Source organism: Vigna angularis, chromosome 9 (genome assembly GCF_016808095.1).
Source record: "Vigna angularis cultivar LongXiaoDou No.4 chromosome 9, ASM1680809v1, whole genome shotgun sequence".
Lineage (NCBI taxonomy): Eukaryota > Viridiplantae > Streptophyta > Magnoliopsida > Fabales > Fabaceae > Vigna > Vigna angularis.
The window spans coordinates 6,799,786-6,810,478 of record NC_068978.1 but is presented as its reverse complement, the minus strand read 5'-3'; the positions used below and the strand labels follow the sequence as shown (position 1 = coordinate 6,810,478).

General features: G+C 31.6%; 1 protein-coding gene across 4 annotated transcripts; it reads left to right on the top strand.

Annotated features, from left to right (window-relative positions):
- Positions 1-5,743: 5,743 nt before the first annotated feature.
- LOC108322615 (common plant regulatory factor 1) lies at positions 5,744-10,101 on the top strand. 4 transcript variants are annotated; one of them, XM_017554762.2, is made up of 13 exons: positions 5,744-5,953; positions 6,823-6,941; positions 7,029-7,091; positions 7,381-7,473; positions 7,597-7,677; positions 7,889-7,930; positions 8,035-8,195; positions 8,340-8,388; positions 8,511-8,573; positions 8,668-8,874; positions 9,007-9,084; positions 9,297-9,422; positions 9,516-10,101. In XM_017554762.2, the coding sequence occupies exons 2-13, from the start codon at positions 6,879-6,881 to the stop codon at positions 9,753-9,755; spliced, it is 1,266 nt and encodes a 421-aa protein (XP_017410251.1). In that variant the 5' UTR covers positions 5,744-5,953; positions 6,823-6,878; the 3' UTR covers positions 9,756-10,101. The 4 variants fall into 4 exon arrangements, with proteins under 4 accessions (XP_017410251.1, XP_017410250.1, XP_052724470.1 ...); XM_017554761.2 differs by having other exon boundaries at positions 5,745-5,953; positions 7,035-7,091; positions 8,511-8,559; positions 8,723-8,874; XM_052868510.1 differs by having other exon boundaries at positions 5,745-5,953; positions 8,511-8,559; positions 8,735-8,874.
- Positions 10,102-10,693: the final 592 nt, after the last annotated feature.

The following is a 10,693-nucleotide window of genomic DNA, read 5'->3' as shown; positions in this document are numbered from 1 at the left end:
CATCTTTACACTTCCAAAATATATAATTTTAAAAACTTTTATCAAAGAACACGACTACGTAAAATATATACTATTTTGACTATGTCACACCTTGAGGGTCTATATCTTTTATCTGAAAGTACTATCAAAACCATCGTATTAATAATCTGAACACACTTATATGATCTTCGACTAACATATTCATCTTTGCTCAAAAAATGCCACATACAAGCACTACTAATATGCTTTCAATAAATAAAAAAATCAATCAGAAAAAAAGAAGATAAAGATGAATTATATTCCAATTTCTTTTTTTATCAAATAGACTTCTCTTATTCTTTATTAAGGACTCTATGATGAACTTTGATAAAAGAAAGAAATGATACATTCTTTAAAAATTTAGGAAGAAGTTAGAAAAAATGAGGAAATATTTTTAGAAAGATGGTGATTTTGTTGAATGAAGTTTGAATTTTTTTTTTTTTTTTGTTTATAACTTTATACTTAAAAAGTGAGATGAAGATATGGGAAGATAAAGGATGTGACGTGAGAAATGGAAGGTGAATTTGGTGCGTAAAAGATGAACCGAAAGCTGCAGCTGCGTGCATGATACATTCAGTGCTCTCCACATCTGAAAGCAGGATGTGCCTGCCACTGCACTTTTTTTTACTACTGTGTTTTGTTATTCAGTACAGATAAATATTAAAAAATAACCGTTATTTTCTAATTATCTTTTTATAAAATATATGTTAAATATTACTATACAGTATATAATTTTTGACATATTACTAAAACATATTATAGGTAGCCTTTCTACTTATTTAAAATAATTTATTTTAATATTTATTTATTTTTGAAATTAACATTTATTTTTATTTGAAGATTAATATAGAATGTCATCACTTTTTTTTCTTTCTATTGTTATGTATACTATCATTTGAAGACTGATGTGATAACTCTACACTGTACTTAACAAGTACTCATATCTATATCATATTCATTCAGGTTGAATTTTAAATTACTTTTTATTTATTTTTATATTTTAAAATATTTTATTTTAATAAATCAATTCCAAAAGTTTATATTTCAGACTCCTTTGTTGATAGACTAATTTCATTTTTAGACAATAAAAAAGAGAGATAAAATTAAGCCAAATATAATCTCACTCAACAAATGAGTCATATTTGTTTGAGTCACAAACAAGTATGATTATCTACTCAAATTATTGACAGCAAATATATTTGTAATTTTAGTTAGAAATATAACTGCATAAAGAAAACCAGTGAGCTTATTACAACAAGTATGATTATCTACTCAAGTACGATTTCAAATTTGTCAAATAATATTATTAGAATTATAGTAATTTTTGAAGTATTATCCAATATTATTCGTTTAAAATATTATATATTACAAATTAAGACATTCATAAAAAATAAAAGAAAAATATTTAAACTGTCTTATGTCCTCCTTCACAGTAATAAAAGATGGACATGTGTATGGTGAATTTAAAAGGATAGTATATTTTATTCAATAAGATTTTCTAGTTCCTAAATTTTCTTTCACTAAAAGACGAGTTTAATTAAAGGAAACGAAATCAAATATAAAAATTGATTATTTAATTTAATTTTGTATTATTTTTGTGAGAATCATTAAAAACGCATCCAAACCCCTCAGAACGGACGCCAGGTGTCAAGCGACGAGGATCCGAAAATCAGATAGTGGAAGGCAGGTATCGGCAGATGAGCGGACGTTCATTTTAAGCAAAACTGAGTTTTTGGAAAGTTTACGTCACACTCTCTGCATGCATCTTCTTCTCCAAACTCTGAAACTCTCAAATTCTCCTCCTTCTCTCTAAAAGTTCTCCCTTATCTCTATCAAAACTCACCATTTCTCTTCTCCGATCACCATTCAGGAACCGTAGAAGCACTTCCGGCGTCCAGAGCTTTAGTTTGAACCAAACGATTTCGAGTTTTGAACTGGTAAGTTCTTCTTGTCTTTAGACGTTCGTTTTCTGGCACATGCAAACCAAATTCTGGTTGCATGATTTCATCTTGGGTGAACCATTGTTGGTTGTTTGGTTTGCTTTTTGAAGAATTGTTGAACGTAAGGGTAGAAGGAGTTGTAGTCAAGCGAACCTCAAGTCTTCTCTAGGAACGTTCATTCACTTTGTAAGGTAAGGGAAGCTTATTAATTTAATTTGTATGATTATGTGTGTTGCATGAACGTTCGTTGAATTAACTGCATTAATATATGATGGTTGATATGTTTGGATTGTATGAAGTATGAAAATTGATTATGATATGAATGTATAAGTTATGAAACTATATGTTAAGAAATGAGGTGAATATAAATGAATTCTGAATATGAAATTCCACTATGATAGTGTACGTTCATCACTGAACGATCATTGACCGTTCGGTAATGTTAGTAAACTTGGTTAGAATTGGATTCTTTCATTTGGGAAGGGTCCTAGTTAAGGACAAGCGTTTTCGTGTTGTAATACTATGCTTGAGCGTTCGGCCAAGCATAGTTGTATCTGGGTATTCTGTGATAAACTTAAGTATATATATATATATATATATATATATATATATATATATATATATATATATATATATATATATATGTATTTGTATATTTTAGTTATTCTTAAACACTACTCAAATAGTATCTGATTATATTTATCAAGCCTATTCTCTATAAGCTTAGTAGCACTTGGTCTTATATCAAGTGTTCATCCTAAACAAATGTTTGGTCTTACACCAAGCATTCGTTCTAGCTCCTTAAGCTAAACTTCATAATAAGAGCGTTCGTTCAAGCTCACTAGGGTTCGCTCACTATAGTGTTCACTCTTTGACTGACATTCTGATTTCTTGATACTAAACCCAAATAAGCTAAGTTTTCATAAGCGTTCGATTTCTTCATGGGAATTCTTCTAAGTATTATTCTTATAAGGTCTCGAAGTGTATGTATCCTTTGGTTACGGCATAAAGCCCTAGTACTGGGCATGGTCATTTCAGTGTTCGGTTGAAGTCCTCAAGAATAATTTCATCTAATTGATTCACTTTGTAATTAACGTTCGTTCCATTCATTTACTGTGATATTTGGTTGTACTCGGTTTCTTTCTCAAACCGATAGTACCCTCTTAGTCTAAATCTATTCTGGAACTGGAGATCTCTCGGTCTCGCTCCAAGTGTTTGGTCTTGTTCTGAATCAGTGTTGAACATTCGGTATTAGGTACCCTTACGGATCTTTGTGAAAAATGTTTAAGTGAGATGAATACTAATGAAAGATAAGAGAATATGATATGGATTGAAATGTTTTGGATTATGGACAAGTGTTCCGGGGAGGAACGACTCATGGATGAATATTGGAATTGGTAAAGTATGAATGTGGGCATGCTAAGCTGGCGGTTCATCCTGATGTTCCGTGAGTACTCGTCCTCACGTAGAGGAGGGTAGGTCATGTGTGGAAACAGTAGGAGGTCCTAGTCCTTATGGTTAATTTGGACAGATAGGACTAACCTCGGGTGGCAGTTATTGAGGGCATCCCAATTACTACATTACCCGGGTGCACGAACGTCGTAGGTACACAGATTTTATACAGTCCGGACAGTCAGTCTAGTAATAGGTTTTGTATGATACATATATTGAAATTTACCTTGTGTGTTGATTGTTTGGAATGTATGTTTATGCATGAATTAAATTACATAAGTTTACCCTGTATTTTCCTGTCTTGTCATGTTTTATACGTCCGTATTTGTCATTGCAATGATCATCCGTGTGGATGTTAGCAGAAGGAGACGTATTGCTGGAAGAGACGCTGGAGGAATAGAACCTGGTCGAGGTTGAAGTGAAGACCGAACAATAGGACGTTCGGTTAGTAGCTTAGTTGATTGTAAGGTGGTCGTTCGATCATCTTCCCTTTTTGTTTTAGTATGATCGTTCGGTATCTTCTTTTGTAAACCGTTCGGTGAGGAGTGTACCTTGTACAATTTTAATTTCTAGTAATGCTTTGTAAGGCCATTCGGCCATAATTGTACGCTCTGTTTAATGTAAGACTGATCTGAGTTATTATTAGATGTGATTATTCAACTATATAGTTTTAAACTGTATTTTTGGGATGTTACAATTGTAATGTAATATATAATCAAATTGAATAATATTTTACAATTTAGTTTCGATTTGATCTTTTAATTTTATAACTATAAAATAATTAATATATTTAGAAAATTATAAAATAAAAATGTAGTGTATTTTATAATTACTATGTTTGCCATCTAATTCGATAAATAAATTACTAATCTTGCCAAAAACTACTGTACATATTTCCATGTTTGCTACCATTGTTTCAAAATTATAGATATAATATAATTAAATATAAAAACAAATTTTGATAATCATATTTTTTTAAAGTAATTCTGAATATAATATTATATTTTAATATAGTAAGTAATTTAATTCGGTTTGCTTCAAAAAATATATAAATATAAAATTAAATGACAGATTTATTATAGAATATTATCAAAATGAAATCATAACTGAAGTATACCAAAAAAAAGTTAAAGTTAAGTATCTACATATATTAATTTTCCACTTTAGCACGTTTTATTTAGCATGTGTGAATTAAAATATATATATATAACTATTATTCATAATTATTTATTTTACCAAAAGACTTAATTAATTATTATTCTTTCACTCAAATCTTTAACCTAATTTTTATATTGTTATGGTAAAAATATTCCATCAATATAAATATAAAAGCAATACATTTAAAAGGATTTCTACATTTATTTGCCAAATTTATCCTTACACAAAGTTTTTTAAATTTTAAAAAAATAACATATTATCAATTTTACCTTTTTCTAAATTTAATCGTATTTTTAGTTTCATCTTAAATTTAATAATTTTTCTAAGTATAAAACTATCTATAAAATAAATAAAAAATATTTATAATGAAGTTATAAATGATATTTATATTTAATTTTGTAAATATAATAATAATAAATTTATTATTATAAAAAATAATATTTGAAAGAAAAAGTTAATTCATACTTTTGTATGTCGTATTAAAGATTTGGATTGCAAAACACTTGTTAAATACGAGGAAAGAGTTATAAAAGTAGTACATTTAACAAACAGTAAAACATATATTGAAAAGAATGAATTAAGAAACATTTAAATGCTAAAAGAATCTATAGCATATAAATTTCAAATGCTAACAAATTAATTAAATTTTATTTCATTTAATATGTTTATTCTTTTTAAAATATTTTGTTTGTTATTCAATATATATTTATACTATTTTTTTTTATAACTATTTTATCATATACCTTCACAAGATAAATATGAACATTATGGCTGTTTACAAATATTAACAGTACAATTACATTACATCAGCATTCATTTTAATAACATTTTTGAAAGAAAGATAATTTCAATCACGTAATATATCTATTAATTTTAGCGGTAATAAATATCTTCTGATTAATTAATTAATAAAAAAGTATTTAAATCCAAAAGACACGTAAGCTCACATGACCGGATAAACTGGTGTGGACCCCACAAAAGATGACCACGTGTGCGATGTCAATGACACTGGAATAAATTAATGGCCACCTCAACAACCACCACACTCGCCCAACCTATCGTATATACGCGTAGGCATACGCAAGCTTCTGTATTAGACACGTGTGTGGTGACGTGGATATGGCCCCTTCTCTCTCCTCTCTCTCCTCTCTTCCTTTTTCACCACCCCTTCCTTCTCTCTGAAACCCAAGCAAGCTCTTTCCCTCGTTTTTTAAGAGAGAGAAAGTAGATAGAGAACCACCGGAATTGTTTTTCCAAACCTTAATTTCAGGATATTTTCAACCCACCAGAACCAATTGTTGTTCTTTTTTTTCTTTTTCATTCTGGGATTTTCTTTTTCCTTGTTTTGGTTAAGAGTTTGATATCTTAATCCCCTCAGGTATCAGGTACGTAGAATTTCGGTGCTGTGATTCAAGCTCAGAAAGATTTGATTTTTATTTTTGGGTTTGAAGTTTTATGATTAGGGAAAAGGTGTTAGAAAATTTATAGAAACAAGGAACGCAAGCATAAGGTGGTTTTTGTTGATATACATATTTTTTTTCAAATATATGTTCTAGTTAATGGAGCAAAAGGATTAGAGTTTTGAATGCCCTGGATCTCGTGTTGTGTGAGTTAATGGAGCAAAAGGATTAGAGTTTTGATTCTTGTTTTGCAATTTTTTGTTGTTGGGAATTTAGTTTTCTTCTATGAAATAGCTGGAAAAAAATAACAAGGGAAGAAGTGATGGTATTTTGGATCAGGGGTTAAGCCTGTAAATTGTAAAGTATGGAGGTTCAGGTAGCAAATTCTAGGAGTCTCAATACTCCTCTCTCAGCATGAGGGTGGAAAAAGATTTTTGATTTGGAGGGTTTTTTTGTCATTGTGCTCTCAGATTGTCCTTTTGGGTTTTATTTGTTATGTAATGCTTTGGTGGTTTGTGTTTATCGCTTTCTATCCATTGTGGGGTAACAAAAAGACATAGTTGACCCTATACCATTCTGTTATTGACTGAGTATTCATTCTGTCTGTGGTATTTTTTTTGCAAGAAAAGAGCAATATTTGTTTGATGCTATCTGTATAATATTTACACCTGCATAATGTCAAACTGCAGTGGGTAATTTTGTAGTATGTGTTGTCTGAATGCTAACTATGTCATTAACAGAGTAAACCAACATTTTCAGTGATATTGTACTGTTGCTAGATAGAACCTTTTATATGATATTTTAGTCTTTGCAACATTTTCTTGCTGACAACAACATAGCTTCTTTGAATGCAGCTGAATAACTTGTTGGGACATATTTGACTCGGTGCTTTTCTTCTGGTGATTGCCTCATGGGAAACAGTGAGGAAGGGAAATCTGTTCAAACTGGAAGTCCTTCTTCACCAGCAACAACTGTAAGCTGAGAACTGTTTATGCACTATGTGTGAGGACACATTTTATAAATAGTCTTCTTAAATACTTATTTCTAACCTTGTTGACAGGATCAGGCCAATCAGACATATCAGCCTAACATTCATGTCTATCCTGATTGGGCTGCCATGCAGGTTACCTACCTCTTGCCATCATTTCCTTTGTGCCTTAATTACACAAGTCTTCATGTCAAAGTCATTGTTTTAGCTAAATAACTTTAATGTAAATAAAATAACTGCTCTAAAAAATTTAGTAGTTCAAGTTTTATCCCAATAAAAGATTGTAGCACTGTAAATTCACTTGATCAATCAACAATTTTAGTTCATGTATTTCTATTTTTAGCTATTCTTAAACCAATGATCTGATGAAACCTATTATTTTTTTCCCACTTGCGAATTGCTAACCATTTTTGCCATATATTAGTATTATGGGCCAAGAGTCAACATTCCTCCATACTTCAACTCAACTGTGGCTTCTGGTCATGCTCCACACCCATTCATGTGGGGTCCGCCACAGGTAGTGCCCCCAAGAGACATTTATTTTGCTTTACCATTACCATTTCTATGCTTTTTTGGATGTTCCTGATATATATCTTAGATGGAAGGGATGAATAATTTGCCAACTTATTGTTTCTTGCAGCCTATGATGCCACCTTATGGGCCACCATATGCAGCATTTTATCCTCCTGGTGGAGTTTATACTCACCCTGCAGTTGCTATTGTAAGTGTACTTCTTATTTTAAATCTTTACTTTTAAGGGTTAGGAATATATGAAGACGGGATTCCTTTTTTCCTTGGTATTTTCATGTTATTCATATGTGGGTGCCTTTAAGCTGTTATTGACCTTTTGATTCTATGATCTTCTTAATGTAACAAACCTTCGTGATTGGAAAATTTCCTATGTACTCATAAATTATATTGGTATAATGTAGGGGCCACATTCACACGGCCAGGGAGTTCCATCTCCACCTGCTGTAAGTTTTTTATTTTCTCTTAATTGTCTTCTTAGTTTCTAATCTTATGCTTAATTCCCCGAATACTATGAATTATGATGAGTTGACATGGAAAAATGATGCAGGCTGGGACTCCTTCAAGTGTAGATTCACCGACAAAATTATCCGGAAATACCGATCAGGGGTTAATGAAGAAATTGAAAGGATTTGATGGGCTTGCAATGTCAATAGGCAATTGCAATGCAGAGAGTGCTGAGCTTGGAGCTGAAAACAGGCTGTCACAGAGGTTTGTTGATCCAAATTCTTTCTATATGATTATTACCAGAATGAACTCTACTTCCCTCTTCTCCCGTGTAAGAGAATTTTGGTCCGAGAGTTATACTAGTAAGTCGATATGAGTAACTGAATAATTTTATGGTGATATGAACAGTGTGGATACTGAGGGTTCTAGCGATGGAAGTGATGGCAACACTGCAGGGGTGAGAACATTGTCACTATTAACATATTTTTTCTTGTCCTTGTGCACTAACAGTGTTTCATTTATAATGATTCTACAAATTGAAGAATTAAGTTTTATGATATGTTATAATTTTATGCTCAGGCTAATCAAACAAAAATGAAAAGAAGCCGAGAGGAAACATCAACCACTGGTATGACTCTAATAGTCCTATTCACTGTTGCATCTTGATGAATGATTGAGTTGTCTTGGATCACAATTATACTTTTGATGTCAACTAGATCATTGAGTATGGTACTAGGGTGTTGATAAGTTGATATTTGGATCTTCGAAAATAATTGTGCCTACTACCCCAGCTAGTATTGCAGGAAAGTTTGTAGGTCCTGTAATTTCTTCAGGTATGACCACAGCATTGGAGCTTAGGAACTCTTTGACTGTTCATTCTAAGGAAAATCTCACGAGTGCCCCACAACCTTGTGCAGCTGTGCCTCCTGAAGCTTGGATACAGGTCTGTTCAGATAATGGTTCATTCTAATGTTTTATCACGAGAGAGATGCTTGTGAAACATACTAGAATAATTATGCTGCACCCTCAATCTTTTACTGATGGTTAATTCTGTGTGTATCTTTGAATTCCTTAGAATGAGCGTGAGTTGAAACGGGAGAGGAGGAAACAATCTAACCGTGAATCTGCTAGAAGGTCCAGACTGAGGAAGCAGGTATAAATTATTCTATTGTTGACGTGCTAATCTTCCATAGTTTCTATTGTTGCCTGGTAAAAGACATGAATTGCTTGGTTTCTGTCCTATCTCATGCTTATTCAGTTCCGTGCATGTAGCCCTCAAAAATTGAAATTGAAAAACTAAATAGGAAAAGGGCTGATCTGACATGAGAAAAGTTGATGAATAATGCTCATATTTTCTCTGTTTAGGCCGAGACTGAAGAATTGGCCCGAAAAGTTGAGATGTTAACTGCTGAAAATGTGTCACTGAAGTCAGAAATAACTAAATTGACTGAAGGTTCAGAGCAGATGAGGATGGAAAATTCTGCAATGAGGGTATTGCTATAAATATTCCTTCATACTATTGTGACATTTCATAGGTATCCTGTGATGTGATATTGATTGAGTTCTTCATTGATTTTGACTCAGGAAAAACTGATAAATACTCACCTGGGACAAAGGGAAGAGATAATTTTGGAAAGCATTGACAGCAAGAGGTCTACACCAGTAAGTACTGAGAACCTGCTATCAAGAGTTAATAATTCCAGTTCTAACGATAGAAGTGCAGACAATGAGAGTGATTTCTGTGAGAACAAACCAAATTCTGGTGCAAAGCTGCATCAACTACTGGATACAAATCCTAGAGCTGATGCTGTTGCTGCTGGGTGAAACCAGTAATTGCACTGGCTTATTTTGTAATTTTGGCATATTACAAGTCCAAAATTACAGCTTGGTGCTAACAGTTTTCAGAGGGATGGATCAGCTGAGTTTTACAACCTAAATCCATCTATAGACCAGAACTAATTCTTTGCTTGTCAGTTTCTTAGGACATGAACTCTGTATTTTATTAGAATTGACAGAAATGGATGACAACTTTAAAGAAGTTTGTAAATTGATGAGTATTAGGGATCTAGCTTAGACTTTAAAGATAGGGTTCTCACACTCTGTATAATTGGTTGTGTATTAACTATATTGGTGTGAACTTTCCTATGGTATGAGTTGAGGTATTCTCACATTTTCTTTGTTTTCGTTTGAATATTTTGCAAGCAATTTCTCGTGTGTGGCTATGGTTACCTTTTGATACGTCTTTGCAACTAACTACCCAGTCTACATATATAAATAACAAAAATATACTGACACTCTCAAAATTTTCATTTTATTAGTCATTTTAATAGTAGAATTTTAATAATATAATAATATATTTAGTACTTAAGTTAAAAATAAAAAAGTATTATTAAAATACTAATAAGTGTATATAGTAATAATTTTATGTAAGGATTGAATTTAAAACCTTGCATGCAGATTTTATTTGGTTTATGTAATTTGAATAATAATCGAAGATTATAATCTTCACACGGAAATCTTTTTCTATAAGAAATAAAGTGGTAGATTTATTAATTACGATATTGTCTAGATTTTATTTTATTTTATTAAGTAAAGAATGTCGCAAAATAAGTCGTGTCTTATAAGAATAAAATTAAGATTTGGAAAATTTTGGATAGATTTTACCAATTAATTTATAGAGAGAAACTAGTCTTTTTTAGACTCTAGATTAAATTCGAAATTATGTAGTGCATGATTATTCAACATTTATTGTAAATTGTTTG